General features: G+C 41.7%; 1 protein-coding gene across 1 annotated transcript; it reads left to right on the forward strand.

Moving 5' to 3' along the window:
* The first annotated feature begins 2391 nt into the window (after window positions 1-2391).
* Window positions 2392-23368, forward strand: tmem266 (transmembrane protein 266). Its single transcript, XM_026312351.1, has 10 exons — window positions 2392-2516; window positions 7370-7558; window positions 16533-16687; window positions 17832-17905; window positions 18792-18848; window positions 18986-19124; window positions 19327-19442; window positions 19798-19990; window positions 21989-22051; window positions 22145-23368. The coding sequence occupies exons 1-10, from the start codon at window positions 2503-2505 to the stop codon at window positions 22780-22782; spliced, it is 1638 nt and encodes a 545-aa protein (XP_026168136.1). The 5' UTR covers window positions 2392-2502; the 3' UTR covers window positions 22783-23368.
* The last annotated feature ends 295 nt before the right edge of the window (window positions 23369-23663 follow it).

Raw genomic sequence — 23663 nt, forward strand, 5'->3', positions numbered from 1 at the left:
TCACTACCTATTCAAATAGAAGATATGCAATAAAATATATTTTAATAACACAAACTGAACATGTTGCAGCCATTCTTTTCTCTGCTGTCTCTGCATTTTTGGTGTGTCCAGGGCTTAATTCTTGTGCTGCATTGTGAGGATGCAACACAAGAATCTCCTCTGCGCACAGTAGCTATAGTAACGCTACAGATTGATAAATTACATGTATATGTAAACAGACTCGGTCATCATAAACTCACTATGCAGCTTCACAGAGTGACTTCAAGTCACTGTAAGAGTATTAGTGATTTTTTTTTTTTTTTTTTTTTTTTTTTTTCCTTCCTCCCCCCGTGCGGGTGGGTTGGTTGTTATCGCGAGGAACTCTGGAGCTCAAGAGGTGAAGTGAAGCGAGAGTGTTTTTCTACGTAGACGCTTCCATGGTGGCATAGAAAGAGGGACGTCTGCAGGCTCTTATGGCTCCATAGCAATATAGGCTGCATGTGCGTTTTATTTGATGTTATGCTGTATGTGTGTGTGCGTGTGTGTGTGGCTTGCGAATCTAGACCAGTTTCCCGTTGCGTTGACGGCGCTGCTTGTCACACATCTGTAACCGCTGGAATCCCGTTTTCAGCACCTGGACAGCTCCCGGTCATGAACCTCTTTCTGTAGAATCGGGCACATGGAGCCCCTGGAGTGATTGTGGAGGGGGGGTGTGGGGGAAGCCCTGCAAGCAATTTATGCATCATGCCGAAGATATCTTTATCTTCCTGATTCAGTGACAGCGTCGTCGTCTCCGCTGAAGGATGGTGCTTTCAGTCCGGTGTAGGTGTTTTCGTCGTGCGCTGTCTTCTGAGAGGCGATACGGGTGCTCGTCCAACGTAGATTTCAGGGGAATCGCAGCCTACACACAGCAAGATCCGAGCTTCACTCCCACTTATCATCATCATCATCATCATCATCATCGGTGATGAGGGAGATATTACCATCATCGGTGCGAGGGCAAAGCAGTCACGACCACACTTTACACAATGTAAAGCAAGAAAACACAAGAGGTTAGTATGTCTTTGTGTTTCTTCTCCAGGCAGTGTTTCATTTAAAGCGCCCTGGGTGGCTGGTGTATTAGTGGGGAAGATTGAGACAGGATGGCCTCTTAAGTCACAGAAATGAAAACGTTAAGAGCACCATAACTCTTTATATAGTTATATGTGACTGGAAAATCATTGCGAATGCATGATCATTAGGTTCAATGCAGAAATTCTGCATTAAAATAGCCTCCAGCGTTTGTTTGGTGAAATTAAATAGTAAAGAACTGCTGCTTCTGTGGACGACCACCTCTAGTAATGAAGCACCCTAAACTGTACTTCTTTGATAGTGTGATTTATCTCTATTTAGATTCCTTGCAGAAAGAGAGGTACCTTTATGTATTTTGGCAATGCATTAACCATTATTTTTGCAAGTCAAGGCTAGATCAATTGTTTTGGGGTTTTTTTTTTTGTTTGTTTTTGTGCTAAAGAGAACAAATGGATGAAACAATATCACTCTCAGCCCTTGAATGACCTGAGCTGGCTTATCCTGAGTAGCATTTAATCTGCTGTGCTTCACTATATTACTCTGCTGTGGTCTGCTCTGGTTGTGAATGCTGACTCCTCACCTCTCCATGTCTGAAGGTTTTCACTTCTGTGTCATACACTAGTTCAAATCCAGGAATTAGGAAAATATTAAGCTGTGAACTAAGCAATACATTGCAGTTATAACACATCTCCTGTTAACAACTGAGTTTAGTTTTAAATGTGCTCTGCAACACTTTGAATTCGACTGTTCTTTGTAATAGCGGATGTTTCATGTTAAAAAAAAAAAAAAAAAGTTTCATATGTGTTTGTGAATTTTGTGTCTGGTCATATCGTCTCTGTTCCCCGCAAAGCAGCTGGAGTAGGTTTTCACTGAATGGACTTGGACATCAATGGCTCTCTATCCTGTGGCACAAAGAGCTAGCATCCTGCTGTACTTGCTATGCAAGAGGTGTGATGTTCCTCAGCCCCTGATTCACAGAGCGAAGCGTATATTGAAGGAGATTTAAAATCCATTACAGTTTAGTGCTCCTCAGGAAAATGGTTGAACAGACCAAAGTTAAAGTTAAAACAGGGTGCCTTCAGGACAAGCAAAGACACTGATGCTGTTTTCATTATTGTGCATACATTTGTGTTATACGTCTCTATTGTATATACCGTAAATATTTCATGGTACTGAAATTAACTGTTAATTCTTGAAAATGGAAACAGCAGATTGTAAAATAGTCTTCTCACAAGGTCTAATCTAATAGACCTTGTGAGAAGACTGAAGCTGCCACAAAAGTCTTGAATGGATTTTGCGTGATGATTTTTTTTTTTTTTTTCTTGTAGTAATAACATTGTTCTTGTTGTTTCTAAAGGTGTGGTTGGAGCTAGGTCACTGCAGCAGTGAAATCACATTTCACCCTTGAGGTCATTTTTTGTGGATGTCTATTTGTAACAAGAAGACCTCAGCATGAGCAACCCCCAGTAAGTACAGCACCTTCCAGAGTCTTGTTTGAAAACGAGTGTGATATCTTAAACCACTGTTTGTGAACAAGGCACTATGATTAACTGAGTGAGACCTGAATATTCTCATGCCCCTCACGTGAATGGCTTTTGAACAAGAAAACGCGGGAAAGCAGAGCTCAGCCTCGTCCAGCATCTCTGAGTGTAATGGAAAGATCGTCCATCTCCGGTCTCTGCTGGCATCTCTTTGCATTCAGGAGGGGTGTTCACTTGTCATCTTCTCTTATTAATAATTACTCTGTGTGTGGTCCTTGAGACAGCCCGTGCATTCTGATGACAGCCACGGTTGGGGCTAAGAGAAGGCGGGAGTGAGGAAGCAGGGGAATGGAATGGAGTGGAGTGGGAGGAGGTGGAGTGTAGTGTAGTAGAGTGGAGTGGAGTGGAGTGGAGTGAGGGGTGAATGCAAAATCTCTTCAGTCAGTTGCATCTTCTGGTTAAAGGCACAGGATGCTGTTTCCAATGAACAGAGATCTCTGTCCAGACCTCAGAGGAGCAGATTAGCACTGTTTATGGTTGATTACCAAGCCCATTTCTACGTGAACATTGGTGCAAGACATCTTTAACCAAAAAATATGCAGGATGTGTTGACTGGTTAGTCGCGCAGAGGCATGGTTTAGTACTGCAGAATGCCAGTGACTCTCTGTGAAGTGACAGATGGTAAACTCTCATGCAGAGAAAGGTCTTTGGAGTTATTTTCACCCCTGATGCTGCTGTAAATCCTCGCTCACTCTCTCTATCTCTCTTGCTCCATTGCATATCTGTTCTGGAAACAGTGGGGGGCACGATGGGAAAAATATTGGATGCACAAATACAGCAAATTCAAAGGAATTTTGTTTAAATATTTTATGTGGCAATTTCATAGAACAGTGCAGTCTTCTTTATGGCTGCATGTACTTAACATTGAAATAGCAGTGCAAGCAAAGGAAAAATGGAAAAAGAAAAATTACACAGCCTTACACGTATAATTTTTAACAAAAGGAACAGAAACACTGATGAGGCAGAATTCTTCCATTTCACTTTATAGAATGAGCTGTTAGTACCCCCCACCATTCAGCACACAAAAAAGCAAACACCACACACCCTGAGGAGCCTAGTGGCTTTGAAACAGGTCAGTTAACATTTGCTGTATCTAACCTCAGTGTCACAAAATCCTGTGCCACGCTGCTCTTAATTTCTCTGCATAATGAAGCCTGCCTCCTAATCACCATAAAGTCTGCTGATTAGAAGTTTACTGCTTGAGGAATTATTGTCTGCTTACCTCATCATACCGATTTTTAAATCTTTGCTGTAATTTAAAATAGCAGTTCTCAGGCTTTTGTGTCTATAGTTAATTTAATAATGAAGTTTATTAAAAGGATTTTGTTAATGTATTATGGTATAGTTTTCCTTAGAAAATTATTTAAATCATCTTCCATGAATGGGGTGGGGCTGAGTGGCACAGACAGGAAGTGAAAGTATTGAGAGATTGGACTAACACGTTGTCATTGTAGATCAAGTAGCAGCAGAGGAAATCTTAATGTCTTAAGCGTCATTCTCTCTGCCTGTTAACTGAGGTTATAGAGATATTCAACTATAGCTTTCAAAGCTGATGCATTTTCTCTAACAGGAAAGACTCCAAAGACCAACAAAAAGCTTTCACTCTTCCTTGATGCGCTGGGATTGTCAACTGCTGTAATTTCCCCTTGGACTTCAAAAGAGCAAACATTGCTCAAATGAGCTGATGTTACAAATGTACCGTTGTGGCAGGAGCTTGTGTCGGGGCTGCTACTGCTGATAAATCTGGCCGGTACCCACATAAGTGATTTAGCACATTGTTCCCACTTTCCTGATGACACCAGGACAGTGAATTGCTGTGGCATAGCCAAGTGTCCACAAATAAACTTATTGGGTAGGACAGAGCAGATGGGTTGTAAACAGCTGCCCAGAAACACCATGACAGTGAGCGCTCAGAATGACAATGATACCGAAGCCCTCTGCAAACCACCAGCTCATGCTGAACCAGCACTTCAAAACACCACTGCAAAAAGCTTATTCCTCTGATTGGTGATTTAAAATATCAACAGACAAGGATCAGTCTCATCACCCGGTTTTGGGTTTGCGTAGCATTATAACAATCTTAAGCTTGTTACTTTTTAATTAAACCGTGATTCATATAAAACCATGGAAGAAATCATTTTAAACAACCACCTTCCTGTACAGTCACACATAGATGCCAAAGGCTGAGTGCTGTGCTATAGGAAAAGTCGGCTACAGTTTCAGAGCCAATAGGAAAGTTAAGTCCACTTTCCTATGTCGGCATTTGAACCTTATTTATGTGCATGTGAGTTCATATTTAGAGTATAAAGATATAAATTAGTTTTACTTCGTGTTGAGTTCAGCAGTATTTGAGGACCTTTCTCACACAAGGCGGTGAAAACGGTAGCTAGAATATATTACTGGTAAGAATTGTGATGTATAGTATCACAGAGTCTTGCCAAGAAAAGTTTCCTATTGAATCTGTCTGTGGAAAAAATGGCTTCTTGTATGTATTACCAAGAAATGTGTTAACTGGAGAGTGTATGTATGTCTGTCATGTCATGACAAACAGCACTACATAGTTTAGGCAATGACTTTAAAGGCTGTTTATATTTTTATATATCTATAGCTCACTGCATTGCATGGGGGAATAACTATGGATTTATGTTACTCTGAAGGAGACAAGTTACAAAAGGAAAAAACATACAAGCTTAAAACACAAACCTGTGTTTTTGGTTCCTAGTGGTATTTGTTAATATCACATGCCTCTGAAAAGATCCCAGCATTTAACATGCTGCTGGCTGCACTTGCTTACATCGTTGAAGGGAGCAGAGGGAAAGCTGTGAAGCTCACTCCTTCCCAAGATGGCAACTAGCCACTCCACTGGGCACCGCGCATAATGGCTCCTGGCCTGCTCTGTGATTGTCCATAAATGTGATTTTGATGCACTAAACAGTTTGTGTCTGTCACGACTGATTAGCGTCTTTGTTGCGATTGGTCAGAGGTGCTAAATCCACAGATAACACTAATGCACAGGTTTTTTTTTTTGTTTTTTTTTTTTATGGTGAGCATTTTAATATATGAGTGTTTGACCCTCAAGCCAAACAACACATCTACCAGGACTCGCGTAATGGGAGGATCAGATAATTAAAGGGTGAGAAAGCAACACATTTTATGTAGTGAGGACACAAGAATAATAGAAGTTTGTATTACATAGATCTGTTATACCATATTAAGTCATTATAGCTTCAGTGATCTTTGGTTTTATATGAGAATAACTAAATTACCTTTCAAGTGCGCCATTAAACAGCTTTTAGTCAAGAAGTAAGTCAGGAAAAAGAAAGACCTATTTTCATTCTCAGGCCGGCCTACAGCAGCATTTAACAGGAAGGGGGGTCTGCTCAGTGATCTTCTACTAATCGTTTCCTCCCCTCTGTTTCACCTCCAGCACAGAGGTTGAAGAATTCACCAACCTCAATGGCTTTTGTTCCCTGTAGCCTGTAATCAATGCCTTCCACCACTGTTAAGCACTGAAGTTATTGATGTCTCCACACTGGCTGCACTGGGACAGTTTCCAAGCCGTGTGAGACTCATGTTCCAGGGTGACTTCTCCTTGTCTGCTATTGGCTGTGCTTGAAGGATCACGGCCCTCCCTACACGTTTAAATTTTAGGACTTCACTGGCAGATAAAATGACACTTATCTGATTCCACCAAATATAGCTAAAAGGGGAAAAACCCAAATTATACCCCCTTTTTGCTGTACAGTGTAATTTGTTTTGTTATTGTTGTGTGTATATTTTGGCTCACCTATTTTTAAAAGTATACCAAAGGTAAAGATTTGGTTCCATTTGGTTTTAGTATTTTGTCAGAAACTTGGGTAAAGCTTCAGTGAATACTAAATATCTTTTATTTAGGGTATATATTTTTTTACAGTATGTTATAATCAGGTGATAATGCAGTTTTGAGCATTTAATAGCCACTCTGGTATCTAGGATTTAAGAATTGTCTGCAGACAAATATTGAGTTCATCTTCTATTCTTCAGAAAAATCACATCCAGGAGAGAAACAAAAGATATTGTGACTAGAATTGTGATCATTTGTTTTAAAACCATCACTCTGGCAGCTAACTGACTTGCACGTACTATAACTAATTTGCGCATAGTTGATTGCATTAATTGAAATTTTAACATTAAAAAGCTACTGGCAACTGGGTAAACACAATTTTTAGTAAAACTCAAAGGAACACCAAGTTGTTCACTATGATTGATGCGAATTTGGATGCAAATTCCCCTTGTATTGTCGTTTGAGATTTACTTCTCTGCATTGTTGTTTCTTGCCAGCTGAGTGTGTCCCTGCTGAGTGTTCCAGTATACAGTAGAAACAAGGACTTTCACACCCTGTTTGTGTTTGCATTCATCAAAATTAGGTACAGTCCCAATAGTTGTTATTACCCTTTGGTACCTGGAGTCTTTTTCAAGTAGGTGTATTGGCTAATTCAAATAAAAAGCACACTTTTACACAGCCTGCAACTCTGCCATCTTTATTGTGCATCGGACACTACTGTATAAGTGACAGCCAGCAGATACACATTTTAGTCACTATATAAAACAAGCAAAACCACCTATGATGACATTCAAAGCAAACACATTTACTCTGTGTGTATGACTGCGTTTTTGTGTGTGCGTGTGTGCGTGTGTGTGTGTGTGTGTGTGCGTGTGTGTGTGTGTGTGTGCGTGCGTGTGTGCTTGTGTGTGTGCGCGTGCATCTGTGTGTGTGATTTCATGTGTGTGTGTCACAGGGCTCCTCCCCAGGCTGGAGCCTCAGAGCTGGAGGTGATCTCCCAGCAGGTGGAGGAGGACAACCAGTGTGTGGCCCCTGTTCAACTGGTCAGCTTTGCCTACAGAGATTTACCTTTGGCTGCCCTTGATATATCCCTCGCTGGATCCCAGCTCATCTCAAACCCAGATGAAGAGGACAACAGAGAAGGGTATGTGCCATAGGTTCACTCCAGCATTTCCCTTCACTTTCTGTTTTTTTGTTTTCTAAACATTCTCTAGAGATTATGGTAATGTGCTTTTAGTGAACATTCATGATGGGTTTGGCTACCATGAAACAGCAATTTGAGTGTAGAAAAAGAAGTACTCAAGGAATGTCAAGCTTGTGATGTGGATATCAAAGATTCATTTTGAGGAAGTTGGAAAGTCATTTGTTTGTATGATTATCAGGGAAATCTTTCTGTAATTAATTTCTATACCAAAAAGAAAATACTAGAGATATGGTGTCTGAAGCAGTGTCTCAGCTTGCTGCATAAAAGTGCTACATCCATAATTAAGGCAGAATTGCAATTACTACAATCTATAATCTACCCTGGCAGAGAAAAACTATGCTGTCACTCTTTCCATTGCTTGTTATTGCACATGGTAATTACACCTGATATATTGAATCACTCCTCATTTTATATTTGAATCTGGAAGCTGAGATATTTGGCAACAAATTTATTAGTGTCACCATGTTAAATGGACAATGTGTCTTCTGATGTGTTCATTTCAGTTCAATCTGGTGTAGAGAGAGAAATTGTGTTCATAACGCCGATTCCTGGCAGATGCAAAGTGTGTTGATAGTACCATAGCTTTCCTGAAATGTCAGAGCCCTGTGGCTGTGCTGCTTCTGTCCATGAGGCCTGCTTGTCCTGGGTTCATGTTGTTTTCTTATCACCAAATCACCAGGCTGAAGGGCCAGTACTTTCAGGACACCCTTCCTAGAGCACCCCTATAGCCAGTGTCCATGGCCTTCCACTCAGGAAGTGTGATTCACAACCCTTTGGCATGCTGTGATGCTGGCATCCATGCAAAGAAAGTCAACAAACAGCATAAGCTTAATTAGAGCATCCGGCATTTTGCCGTCCAAGCCCTGTTGTGTGAGTTGACCATGTCCGGCTGGACATTGCCTGCTCTGGCCCAGTCCGGGCCCATGGCTCTGTGGCTCAGAGGGCAGGGACAGATGGGTCCTGTCCCAAACACCCACTCTCTTTCCTCCCACATATCTTTCTCACTCTCTCTTGCTTACAAAAAGAACAGAAGACACACATACCAATGTCACAGCAGAGGGCAGGATCTGGCAGCCCAGCAAAATAATCATCACAGCGGGCACGATCATATGGCACCATATGACACCCTGGTCCCCTGGAATTTGGCATGGTGCAGTGGAAAAGTCATGCAGTGCCAAGACATACAGTGTCTCTTGCTGATTTATCAAGTCAACAGAGTAAATATTCTGTTTTTATTAAAAGTAATTGCCATCCATTTCGATGAGGAAGCATCCTTTTCAGGAAGCTCAAAAGTATTCAGTAGGCTAGTGGAAACAATGTACACGCTGTCACTCGTGCACATTGCAGTGTGTTCAGTGAGCTTTTTAGATTGGAATTCCTGATTTTCAGGCCACACACATTCCAAAACACACCTGTCATCAGTTTCATACACACGTTTGTCATTTGGAACTGCTCTTTGGAAAAACCAATATAGTCTTGATGTCTTGTGTTCTGGCTGCCTCTGTGAGTCATGTGTGTAACATCGCAAGAATGACAAAACGATGGAATGTGTTGTGTGATGCAAGATTTTTGAAAAAATCAAGACTATCAAAGGCCATGATGGCAGAGCAAAAAAACTGACGAATCACTATTACTCTGTGGGTTCTATAAATCTTGGTGATTTCTATGCATACTCGGGGTTACTGTTAGAACTTTGTAAATAATTGTATACATGAAGTTAAATCCACTTTTGCTGCCTCACTGCTGATGTCACAGTTGCTTTTTGCTTCAGTTTTGGTGATTAAAGAGAGAATTTGTTTTCCAAATCTTAATCATGTACTGTTGTGGAGGAGTATGTATCCTGTGGTAATCGGTACATGAGCGGGTTCTGATCCTATTTTAATTTCAATATGAGCATAAGAATGGCTGTTCAGTTTTTTCAGTTCAATTTCTGGTCAGTGCTTGTGTTTGTATCTGGACTTGATAAAAACATACCAGTGATTTCAGAGATAGACAGTACTTGTGAATTAAGCCTAAACCTTTGACAAGCTTTGTTTTGTTTTGTTCCATATGGCTTTGAAAAAAAGAGCAGAAGAATGCACACCAAAGATGTGTATTGAGTTTAGCATGGCAGCTTTTCGTGGCTCTTTAACAGGAGACGTGGGCGATTATGTAGGAGGTGGATGTTCTAGCAGACTACAAGGGGCACATGCAGTGCTTTCAGATTCTGTGCTGGATGGAAATATTAATAGATTTAGCAGTGCCATCTTTGCCAGAACTGGCTGGAAAAGTCTAAGATGAGGGTGGTGTGACTTCACTTCACATTATATAAAGACATAGGTGGCCACCTTTGGACTACAGAAAAACTGATTTTTTTAAAAAAAAATTTTTAAGTTGCACTTTTTGCTATGTTTTTATATTTTCATTATGCTCTGGCCAAGCTCACAGTAACCCATGCTGTCCAAATAAATGTGTGAAATTGCAGTGACAGCAGATGTGTGTGCAAACATATACAAATAACTTAATTATGGATTTGGTTAAAACAGCAATAAGGTCCAAAGTTTGAATCCTATTTGAACCTCTGGCCTTTTTGAGTAGAGTCTGCATGTTCTCCTTGTCTGTGTGGGTTTTCTCTGTAAGGATAAGCAGTGAATGATGGATGGATGGATTTGGTTATAATTCACAACAAATTATGGTAATGTTGAGCATCCATCTAAATCCATCTGTCAGTTTTTCTAATCAGGTTGTATTTTAAATTGCCTACAAGAAAAAATGTTTGAGATTTGTTTCACTGTAACCATTTTCAGATTACATATGAGGCACAGTACATGTAAGTTAAAAAGTGATGCAGCAGCAATGTGGTGCACTGAGACGTTCCTCTTTTCCTGACCTTTATCAGACCCAGTCTCCTGGAGTGCATGACTTTGGTCTTGCATCACAGGCTGCATGTCCTGGGTTCTCATCCTCAGATCAGCTCACAGCAGAATGAGAGGCACTGCGGCAGAGTGGTTCATGTGGGTCAACCTGCTGCTTTGACTCAAGCAGAAACGAGGCAGATGGGACAAAGAAAAGGGTGAAGGGAGGAACGGGGTGAACAACCTTCCTCCATACATTCATTCTCAAAGCTACCAGATTCAAGATCACAAGGAAATCTCTATTTGATGAATGTCATGTCTGTCTGTGCTAGATAGTAGCGTGGGATTAACCCTGTGTCATGTTACATAGGTGACAAACACATTTGCTAGGTAATACAGCGTCACATTAAATGTCAGATATTAGATTATTGTAGACATGTTCAAGCCAGCCTGAATGAATTGCATTACTTAGTGTAGTGCTCTGACATCCATACAGAAATAAAGTTCTGTAGCCACTTCTCATTCACTGTATTGATATATCAGTATGTCAGCATGCTCATAATCAAACCATGCTGAAGGTTGAAGTAAGATGGAATAATTAGAAAAATCTTGACTGTGGAACGTAGCTCTGAAGGACCTTGCCAGAACCGAGTATAAATCTTGGCAGCAGCAATATTTCATGGCGCTTTGGAATCAGAGCCATACTATACCTGTTCAGTGTTGATGGATGTCTGAAAAGAAACCAGAATTTCTCATCCCCCACCCCCCAACTCTATTTCAAACACACAGAGGAACAGTCCTCTCCATCAAATTGGCTCTCTTGCCTGGCACCATGTGCGACACAATAGATGACATTTGAGTGCAGGGTTTGAGGGTTTGTTAATATTCACAGACATGCAAAGTGTGAGATTGCTTTTTAGGCTGAGAGCGAGAGAGATCAAGTGTCCTGGTGAAAACCCATTTATCAGGGACAGCTCGTCTGCTGCTCTGCACATGGAGCCCTATCCATCTCCATTTGCTTAGTATCCATGGCCCATTTCTCTGGTTAAGTCCAGCTGTGAGTCTTCTCTGCTAAGTTGTACCTGAGTACAAGAGATGATAGCTGATCACAATTGTAAACAGGTGGAAAGGTCTGGTTAAACTAGAAAGACAAGTTCATTTTCTTGCGGAAGATTTAAAAAAAGTTGTCTTATTAATCTAACGCCTTCCAAGTAGATGACTAAAGCCTGAACTTAATGTACCTGCTCTGGTAATCATTTAGCCCTATTCATTTGATTTGACACTATATTGTAAATCTAAATCCCCAGACATAAGTATGTCAGACATTAATAGCAATGGGACATGGAAGCTCTAAAATGTACAATTGATTACCTATGATAACTTGACTTTATTCAGCATTTTTTATTGCTTAGCTGGTTTCTCTGTCTCAGAGGTTCTGTTCCTTTTTGGCTGTGATAAAACACACAGTGATGAGTCAGCAGCAGTTACACAGGAAAGAATTTAGGCATTTGTTATGTTGGCATTTGTCTTGACTTACCTGCAATCTATGTGAATGACCCATGTTTGCTTTCTCAAGAAACGCAAGCTTTCTTTGGAGGAAAATGCATATATCATGGCTTAAATGAAAGGGGTTGTATAAACTAGGTTAAGGCACAAATGTAACATAGCGTTTGAACAGTCTGAATGAGATGAAGTCCTCCAACCTCTGCTGTTCAGTAGCCTGCAGGCGCACAGTTGTGGTCCATTTTCCCCTGCCTCAGCCTGCTGAGTTCAGCAGATTGGTGTGAATTGGTTGAAGGTTATACCGGAGAAACTACAGGGCCATGTAGTTATCATTACAGTTAGAGAGAATCTGAGAGAGGAGACAGAAAACTTGTGTCAAGTAGTGTCCTTTTAGTATCTGACATATTCGTATTCTGTTCCGAACATGGTTACCTGTTCATTTTCTGTCAACTAAGTGACTAATCATTTAATCAACATACCATATCATTCCAGCTCTAATTTGGAAATTGGTCATAACCTGTGATGAAAGCACAAGTGCACATCATTTCATCTTAAGGATTTTAATTTTTAATGTTTTAGTAAATTTTTTTTGTTCTGTTTTGAGATTCATAGTATGAAGAATGATTTTCAAACCAAGTAACAGTGAGTGAGATGCCACAGGTCTGTACCCTAACATGCAGAAGTGTTTTTTTTTTTTTTTTTTTTTTTTTTTTTAGTTGCTCTGTTGTAAATGTGCAATCAAGGTATTAATCAACGGTTCCAATTAGTTATTTAGAGGACTGGCACAGCAGTGCAAGTCACTCAGAGCAACACTATTTTCGGCTAATCTTTGCAAACATTTTGCGGAAGAGCTTAGAGCTTGCAGTTGTTCATTTGTGGGTGCGTGTGTGTGTGTGGGTGGGTGTGAGTGAGGGTGTCTGTGTTTGCATGTCTGCCTTCCTGTCGGTGTGTGTGTTACAATCAATACCTAGATGAGCTGATAGAGTCTTTCAGACTCATTACTTCTGAATGAATTTTCCCCTTTGCAGCTCTTCTCCATGCTCTCTCATTGTATCTCTTAACTCACAAACACACACACACACAAGCAAAGCACCACCACTCTGATTTAATTTCCATTTAACTTTCACCTAATGAGTTTACATTGTATTTTATCCTGTCTCAATTACAAGAGACAGCATAGTGAAAGAGATTCTTCTTGTGATAGGCTCCCCACCTTAGTGAGAGCTACTTAAAAGCTCTGGTCCTGTCTGTGTGAATGTGTCCCAACAGAACACCCAGACACCTACCTCTGTGGCAGGCACTCTGCCTGATGTCTTTGTCCGCTCTGTCTTGTCTGTCCATTCAGCTGCAAGGGCAGCTGCAGCCGGCCACAGGCATAGCATGCCATCACTTCCATCTCAGGCCACTGTTGATCAATAGCATGATCCCTTCACTCTCTGTTACTGTTGGACACATTTCACTTTTCTGTGTGTTACCACTATATCTTTATGAACCTGTCCACGGCACATGCTTCTCTGCATGTCTCATTTCCGCTACAATTTTCTAATAGTGTTTGTGGGTGTGATGACATGCCCATACTCTTACATATGCGTGACCAACCCTGCACATTTGATCTGAACCTGCCATGACCCTGGAAGAGAGTTAAATGGTTTTCTTCCTTGCCTTCCTCCAAAACTGAAGCAGCCTCATTTCCTCATAAATACTTCAGATCCTCAGCGTTCAAGGTTTAAAGTGATTTCCCTAAAATTAAGTTTCTGAGCTGGGAGTAATCCATCACTGCCATTTACGCTGCTTCCAGACATGGTTTTTCTTTACAGGTTTATTAAATTAATACCTTTTCTGCCTGGCTTGTGGAAGAGGTCTGAATGAATTATGATTCCACACAGTACAAGTTAAATTATGTTTTTCAATCCGAAAGGTAAGTGAGGCATCTCTTGGAGAGTGTGCTTCTCACTAATGGTCCACAAATGTCCGGTCACTGTGTTAGGTGTATCATTAGGTAAATGTTTATTTTTCTTGGCAATCCTCCACTGGCAGATGGGGTTTGACATTGTTCCTTGGGAACAGATTCTCCTTTGTATCTGCTAATGATACCATTGCCCTCTACCACCTCTTTGTCACCACAGGTGTTGAGCTCCTAATCGGTTGGCATTTGCTGGTGCAGAGGGTTGTTGTGGAGAGCTGAGTGCATCGGTTAGCCACTGGGAGAACCCTGACATTAGGTTTTAGCCTCTCCTCTGACCCCAGTGAAAGATAGGAAAGGATATGTAGATGTGCTGCACTGGTGGCTCAGATTCTCTTGTAAAAAAGGAAATGCTTATTAGGATCGCCTCTCTCTTTTTCATCTCAAGAGATAACTCCAATTTATTCCATTTTATGTATTATTCTCAGAGTTTTGTCCATTTGGCCATAGTGTGGTTCAGTGAGCCAAGAAACAGGGGACCGTTACAAAAATTACAAACAAGGCCTTAGGCATTTTTTTTTTTGTTTTGTTTTGCTTTGTTTTTTTGTTTTGTTTTTTTTTTTTAGAGGAAAAGTAGTAGTGACTGTGGCAGAAATGTCAATGATAACTCCCGATTGTCCAAATACAGAATGTCCCTGTTGGTCTAAAAAAGTTAGTAAACTGTGATGGATTATTACAATGGACAATTTATAGCCAATCTATTGATCAGTTAATAAAAAAAAAAAAAAAATCATGGTTTGCAGTACCACTTCCAAAAAGGTTCAGCTAACTTTGGGTTTTAATAAAACCTGCATAATCTGGAGATTGCTTGTGTTATATGTCCCACTGGGCATCTTTTAAGCAATGTTCCCACATTCCAGCAATTACCTTGCTACTATTGGCCTAAACACCCCAATAACACCCAAACTATAATAAGCCAGAAATATTCTTTACCACAATCAGCATCTTTCTTCCCTTACTCCCCCTTCTTCCTCTCTAGTTCTTTCTTATTCGCTATTGGATGAGACCCAGTGCCTTTGAAAACCATTTCCTCCCTCAGTGTTTGCCTTTTTCAGTCTGAGCTCAAGCAGGAGGAGAGAATAAATTGCATCCTCTCTTGTCCTCTGACAGACACTGCCCGTAGCTTTCCTCCTATGGGGACCGGTGACAACAGATAGCTATTTTCGAAGGAACATACTGCCTTTCTCAGTGGTGCCTCCAAGAAAGAGCAGAACCCTCTCCACACACACACACACACACCTTCCTTTTTTTGCACCTGGCTTTCTAACAGAACAGAACTGGTGTGTGTATGTGTGCACAGAATGAAAAGCTGTGACAGGAAGGGAAAGCCCTGCGTGCTTCCTGAGGACTTGTCATTATTTATTGACCATAAATCCCCAGGAGTCTCAGTCAGTCACAAATCTCTGATTGGAGAAAGCTGTAGGGTAGAATAGGAATTTAAGGCTGGTTTGACACTCACATCTTAAGGCACAATGTACCTGAACAAAGAGTAAGCACACCGGGGACACTGACACACACTAAACTAATGGAAAATATATATTCTCAGAGGAAACTTTATACAACAGCAGCTGGTCAACCATTAGGCAGAATGACTGTGCATTTAACACAGAGACATTGTGATCAGGAATCACAGCATCCAGCATGACATGCAGGTATGAGGGTACAAACACTGTCATGGGAAAATAAAATGAAGGCATTGTTATAGTTAAGCAATTGTCCTTTTGGCTGTGTGCAAACTGAACCCACCAGATGATGCACGTGCAACCACACGTTCATGTCGGCACAGGTACAGTACATCATGCTGCCATCCAGCTACTGTAGTCCCATTCAGTGACCCACTGAAGCAGCATGGATGAAACTGAAGCACATAAGACTCTTAATTCGTCCAGAAGTGTGCTTTTACTGAGCTGGAGCCTATAGCTGTGTAACAGAGAGTATAAAGCATCTAGTTCTGACTTTTGTAGTCATTAAATCCAAGATTATTCTATATGCAAGCAAAGGTTTGATGAAACAAAAATTATTTAATGCTTGAATGGAGATTACAAAAAAATGTCATGTAATCGTTCCAAAAAATGGGCACAAACAAACAGACAGCTGCTGTAAAAGGTAGACTGCATGGCCTGATGATGGCATTTAGGGCTCTAAGAGGAAGCATGCAGAAAAGCCAAGAATAAATGGTTTTATGAGGCAGTGAGAAAAGGGGCAAAGTAGTAATGAGTTCATCCACAGAATAACTTCATTATAATATATTATCTCAGTGCAGCAGAACATGTTATGCTCCACATTAAATTTAAGAGGGTAAATTAATTTCAAAATGCATGCTCTGCATCCAAATTATTTGTATGCGGAATAGTGCCCTCTGCTGCTAATATTTAGAATCAGCTGACTGAAAAGTGAGCGAAGTGAAGATTGACTACACCTCACAATTTGTATATCTTAATGCTTCTTGTGTTTTATTGATGTGACCTTGCAGGCCGGCTCTCAGATACCCTCTGTACCAGTGTAACATGTGCAAATAACACCACCACAAGACCCATCATTTACCTTTATACCCAGGACTCTTCTAAATGCCTTCTTCCACTCTGTCTCCTCACCCCCTATCCCCCCTGCTCAGGTCGAACTGGCTGAAGCCATGCTGTGGGAGGAGGGCAGCGCTATGGCAGGTCTGTCTACTGTCAGCGGGCTTCAACTGTTTCCTTGTGGCCTGTGTCATTGTGGTGGTACTGCTGCTGACTCTGGAGCTGCTCATAGACACCAAGCTGTTGCAGTGTGAGTAATAACATTGTGACATCTGCTGAGATTACCTACAGGATGTATAGGTAGTTGTGGTTTGGAGAACATCACACTGGTGAGGGGGTTTGTAACCGTCATTCATTACAGTCGTGACTAGCAATCACCTACTTGGAGTGGGAGAAAAGTGGACTGCTCAGCACAATAGTTTACTAATTGTATGCAAAGGCAATGCATAGGTCAATGCATAGACTCACCCAAGACAAAGCAGCTCACAAGACCTTAATTAGCATAGACATTAAACTGCAAGGATGTAATGTACTCACAGAGGTTACAGCAGTAAAGCCAGTATGAATGTAAGACATATGGAAACTCATCAAAGTATAACAAAAATCATAGGTGCCACTTGAATCTTTAACTTTTTTGTGAGGAAAAGATGACAGTGACATTTTATATCACATGCTCATATTAATATAATGTATCACAGTATTAGCAGTGTGTGAATGTGGTACATTTTGTACTTCTACTATAATAAGCCTGCGTCACTGGTGATGAATTGCTGCACCTGAGGCACCGATCAATCATGATCTAGGGAATATACCAGCAACACAAAATGTCAGGTGGTCAAAATACCAGTATGACTCATGTCACCGAGTATCACCTTCATCAGCGTCATCTGGCCTGGTGGACTCATTGTTTCATAAGTAGATGGACAGGGGTCATGACCTGTTTTGATGTCAGAGAGCCTGGTGAGGAACACAGATGACCGAAGCGTCAGTCCAGCACTATCCAAATGCATTCAAGTGTTTATTGTTCCTGAGGGACTGACTGGCTGATGAGCATGGAAAAAATAAAACAAATGCTTTAAGGAGAATTACTGAACAAAGAAAATCAGGCAACACAGAGTTGGCTGGTGAATGAGTGTGGGGAAGACTGACGGTAGATGAATGGACTGAGAGATCACTGAACAGACCAAAACAAAGACAGATGGGGGAAGAGGTGGCACATAAAGAGAAATGCCTTGGCCAGCAGCTGAGTGCTGTTTGAGGCTGTCTTTAATTAGCCTGGTGAATTGGCAGGAAGATACAGACACATGCATATACAATATGACGGTTCATGTCATATAAATGTATGAATTTTGAAGTAAATAACCAGTTATTCTGTGTTGTTTGTTTTTCTACAGTTAATAATGCATTCCAGTTTGCTAGTATCATCCACTGGATCAGCCTTGCTATCCTCTCTGTGTTCTTCACTGAGGTGAGTGTCTGTCCTCTCCCCTCTCAACACAAAAACAGTCTCACTTACAGCTGATGCAGCGGCCTGTCGATTAATGCTATGTTGTGCAATATGAGGCAGTATTAGCCAGTGAAGCATGTCAACAGATTCTCATTATAATACCTACGACACTGAAACGCCCCATGCCCTCTGCGACAGCATGATTAGATTGTGATTAGTGGAGGTGAACTTGTGTATAGTTTCATTGCTAATGTACTGACTGGAAGATTAAACATCAAACAGACCTGCATCACTAGTTTGAAAAAAAAAAAAAATTCTTGCATAGCTCCTTTTTTTTTTTTTTTTTTTTTTTTTTTTAAAAACCTGGCACAGTTGATCTACCCCAGGTAGATCCATTCCATTGAGCCACACCACAACCACCTTAAAATGCAGATGGAGCTTTTCTGTGCCAATAGTTTTAAATCATTTCACGACCTCAGGTGTGCTGTATTGATTACCATTTTCTTTACATCCAGCAACATTTGTCTTTGTTCCCTACAACCTGACCACCACACTGCTAATGTTTTTATAGCTCAGGTTTTACTTATGAGTAGCCATCAGTGTGCAACCTTGCATATCTGAAATAAGGATGGGGTGGGATGGCAGAAGAGGAGGAGAAAAGGTAGTGTTGTTTGCGACTGCAGCCTCTGTTGTGTTGTCTGGATGAAATTCTCTCACATTGCATGTTTTGCATCATTGATTTTAAAAAATCTGGAGGGACTACAGAAATTTGAATCAAAAGAAATACTATTTACTCTTATGTTTATTATTATTAATGTACTCTGCCTCACTGTCATTGTTTGCTTCCCTTTTACCCCCCTATGTAACCTGTTCTCTGTCTCCATCTCTTTCTCATTGTCTGTCTCAGACGGTGTTCAGGATTGTGGTGTTGGGAATATGGGATTACATAGAGAACAAAGTAGAGGTAAGCTCCCATGGGTCCCATTAATCTTGACTTGGGTCCCCTTTTTCTGCAGTGTCACTCCCTCAATGTCACACCTCAACTGGGCACAGTGGAAGCTGCAGACACAGCAGCGAAATGATGTGTGTGTGTCTTGTCAGGTGTTTGATGGAGCTGTCATCGTCCTCTCTCTGGCCCCCATGGTGGCCTCCACAGTGGCCAACGGCCCCAGCAGCCCCTGGGATGCTATCGGTCTCATCATCACACTGCGCATTTGGAGGGTCAAGAGGATCATAGATGGTGAGGAGCGGGAGAGGCTGGGGCCAGATGTTCCCTGTGTCCTGTACTTTACTGTCAGATCACAGAGACAAAAACTGCAGTGTGCTCTTTGTGGTATTGGCAATATCAGTCCTCTGTGTTTAGTTGAAATTATAATTGACAGGCAGAAGATTAAATGGTTTTCTGAAATAAAAACTTACCATAATATGCCCTGTCGCTCTAGCCTACGTACTGCAAGTAAAGGTGGAGATGGAGCTGGAGATCCAGCAGTATGAGAAGGCCAAGGCAGTGAGGGATGAACAGCTTGACCGGCTTACCCAGATCTGCCAGGAACAGGCAGTATGTCCTCTTGTGTGTTTCATTATCTCTTACCTACTTACAGTCTACAGTGAATCTATGTAGCCAGCAGAGGGAAGCAAAGTGTTATGAAAGAAAAAAATTAAACCTGTCGCCAAAAAGGTAGACATGATGTCTTCAAAACAAATCCCATATTATCACTAGATAAAGCTTTTTAGACCTGTCTTTGGGATATCAGATAGCCAGCAATGTGTGTTATCCCAGTGTAATTGATTAACTCCTTCACAATTTTATATTTGTTTTTAAGTGGTAAAAATAATAAGTAGGTAATAATAATGTTGTTATAGATTGTTGTTTTTATTTTCCAGTTCTCCCATTTGTCCCTCTTTCTTGTAAGTTTGAAATCAGGCAGCTGAGAGCTCACCTTGCCCAGCAGGACCTGGATCTGGTAGCAGAGCGTGAGGCAGCCATGCAGATTCATCATATGTGGGGTAAACAGAGCAGCAGTTTCCAGGAGGTGGACGGACTGGCCCCTGGGGCCTCTGAGCATCTCGGGCCTACCAAAGCTAGGGAGCCACGGGGCCCCACAGGTAACTGTCTCAAACAATCACATTCCTTTGTATTACGTGCTACCAAAGATCTCTGTTCACTAGTGGGGAGTCGGGCTGACTTTTGTATGACAAGTCATCACCCCACACAAAAAAGAAGATGGTGAGATGTTTGAGATTTCCTGTACATTACTAAGTAAGTGATGGGCAAAATATAAAAGAAACTGGCTCAAGACTGGAAGATGCATGTTTAAATCATTTAGGCTGGTTGAATGAGAAATTCTTCCTCATCCTAAGCAGCAACACTGAACTGATATACATGTATGTATGGTTAGTCTTTCAAAGAGAGTTTTCTGGTTACTGTACCCAACAAAACTGTGTGTTAATAGTGGACATCACACACCAGCACAGTGTTGGTGTCCTTGTCTGACAAATATTCATCTCACAGTCTACATCAAAATTCTGGTGTCACAGCTAGATGGACTATAAACCTTTCACACAATGACAGGTCATAACTTATTGGTCTTAAAGCAACAAAGTGCTGTCAGAGCAGGTGATGTCAGGGGCTCAAGGCGAAGAGGCTTTCCCTTTATCAAAGCTATAATTCATCGTGCAACCTGCCCTACATCCGAATGACAGTATTTCCACTCAGAAATCCTTTTAATATGCTCCTCATGCACTCACATGGCATTGATCATCTGACGATCATCTCTCTCATATTTCAGGCTCAACGATGAATGCCCCATCTCGCGACAGTCGTAAAATGAATATGTGAAGCATACACATAAAGGAATATAGGGTGCCTAACAGTCTTGTGGGACCTTGAATAACACAAAGATATTTTTTGACTGATTTAGGGTCTGCAAAAGGTTAGGGGGGTTAGGGGGTCAGGGTCGGGGTTAGGGGGTCAGGGTCAGGGTTAGGGTTATGGTTAAGGTTAGGTTAAAGTAGTTCTATCATGATGACTCGCCCCACTTCATATGATGCAGAGTAGTTTGTAATACAGAGCCAATGACAAGGCACTTGCCAGCACATGTCATTCAAGCTCCTTGATACATTGTGCTATTAGAATGGAAAGTAGACAATTGGATGTTTTTGGGCGTAACCAATTTAGGAGTTAATGGGAATGGGAGAGTGCCAACCCACAGCCCCCAGGAGGCTGTGAGACAGCCATGGAAAGGCACAGTCAGGGTTAGCGTTAGGGTTAGAAAATGGTCCCAGGCTAGGGTTCGCTCTGGGTTATGGTTAGGGTTGGGGGTTAGGTTTAGGGTCAGGGTTAGGGTTAGAGGGGTTAGGCTCAGTGTTAGGATTGGGGTTTGTTTAATTTTAATTACATGGGCCGACTGGTTCACGTGTGGATGCGTGGTGTAGGTGAAGGTTTTGGGTTAGGGCAGATGCTAATTATTTAGAGAAAATAATAAACGTGGAGGAGACGGGTTTTATTGTGATGGCGACTACCCTGAGAACTAGTGCTGTTATGTTAAATTAAATGCTAGGGGGGCATGCAACAGTACAAATACAGAAATACAGAAAAAATTAAAATAATTGTAATTGCAAATCACAATGATGTAATTCTCAACGCAGCCTCTATGGGGTGTAATTGTGTGGGCTGGTGTGGTCCATAACTGAGTTGTGACATGTGCAGTTGATAAGGGGCAGTTGGGGAGGGAGGCTTTATGTAGGGGGGGTGTAGGTGGTTTGTGAGTTGTGTGGGGTTCAAATGTGAGGTGTGAGGGAAGGGGAGGTTGGGTTGAGGTTAGAGTTAGGGGGTTAGGGTAGACATCTGAGTTAGGGTCAAATGTAGCTCATTCGGGTAGTGCTAGAACAATACGTTTAATTATTATTATTATTTATATATATATATAAAAAGAAAAAGATTAAATTTCTAAAATAAAAAATAATTAATTGTACAGTTATACGTAAGTTAATCATACTACCTATAAGTAACTCTACACATTTAGACTACATTCACTTTTATTGAATCCAGTCTAAATATATTTCTGTGACAGAGTATATTATGGATGTTTTTAATCTCTTCAGATCACCATGGCCAAGATGACATGAACAACTACATCAGCCAGTACTACAGTGAGCCAAGTAGTGGTGAGCATCAACAAGATCCTGCCTCACTCTTTTCTACAGCATTCTTTTCTAGCACCACACCATTTCAAGGTCTTGTATATTGTGTTTTTGTAGATATGGGGATCCCAGACCCTGCACGCGTCATCACCACAGCAGCCATAGATGTGCACCTGCCAAACAACCCTAGCCAGCTTCCCTCCACTTTGGTGAGTGCTGATGCAGCGGCGTCAAGCCGTTTGCAGCGGACTGGCAGCTTAGTCAGCGAAGCCTCCACCACCACTGTGTCCCGCACCAGCTTTAGCGCCCACCAGCACAGCATCAGCAGCCACACACTGGGCTCCACCACAGACTGCAGCTCCACAGTGCGCGAGGCGTCCACCTCCACAGACTACAGCGACCAGCGCTGCTACCCTCCACCATACAGTAGCCCTCTAGCCCTTGGCACTCAGCCTCGAGGGAGTCCAAGTGCTGTGGTGCAGGAGCTGCTCTCTTCTCTGTCCGAGGACTCCTGTCTCACTCAGAAGGGCCTGGACCCGGTCAACCTTAAACCACCTAGTCCGGCAGGCTCCACCAAAACCAGCCCTGAGCTGGAACACAGGGTTAACATCTACAACAAGAGGAATCAGGAGAGCCGAGTTGGACTTCATTCCAAACCGCTCATCCACCTACAGGGCAACGAACCTCTACTAGAGGAAAAATACAGGATGATGGAGCCAGTAGATGCTCCAGTGAACCGCCTGTCAGAGACATAATACTCTGCTTGACACATGGAACTGCACGGGGACTCGCTCTTCAGATCAACCGCAAAAAGTAACGCTTTACTAAACTCCTGTGTTGTTAGGAGTCACTGGCACATAAACTTTGTCTCATCCTCTTTGGACTGTTGGAATTCAGAGGTTTAACTTGCCAGAGCAGCACAAACAGAGGGCACAGAGGACACAAGGAGACAAACTTCTTATCAGGCACCACTTATCAGGAATTAACACTCACAAAAACACTTTGGATTTATCAAAAAATGTAACTTAAAAAAAAAAACCCTAAGCAACAGGGCTACAGCCCTGAACCTCAGACTGTGCAGGAAATCCAGCTTTTGATATGTTAAGTTTGGTTTAATTTCTAGGAAATGAAACCAATGAGGAGGAGGTGTTGAGGTTTTAGTTCCTTTGACACTTCGTTGGAATTGGAGATGCTGGACTGATGATTTATTGAAGAGCTGCAAACCGACAACCTGAACCCAGGTTATAAAGCTTAAATTTATCACAAGTGCAGGTGTGTACAATGTTTTTGTAATCAGACTGGTGCAGGGATCCCCAACCCTGGTCCTCAAGTGCTACTGTGCTGCAGGTTTTACAAGTATCCCTGCCCCTGCTAGTTTCTGATTGGCTGAAACACACCTGGTTTAGGTAATCAGCAGCAGGTAGGGCAGGGATATCTGGAAAAAAAGCAAGATAGTAGCGTTTGAGGACTAGGGTTGGAGATCCCTGGTCTAATATCTCCAAACTCACAAAGAACAGAGTGCACTGGATAAGTTTCAACTTCTTTCTAAACTTTGTGTTTACTAGCAATGTCAACATTTTTACCTAAATTCTATGAAGGGAAAGAATGCAGAAACCTCCTGACTGTTAAGGGGGTT

Source organism: Mastacembelus armatus, chromosome 6 (assembly GCF_900324485.2).
Source record: "Mastacembelus armatus chromosome 6, fMasArm1.2, whole genome shotgun sequence".
Classification (NCBI taxonomy): Eukaryota; Metazoa; Chordata; class Actinopteri; order Synbranchiformes; family Mastacembelidae; genus Mastacembelus; species Mastacembelus armatus.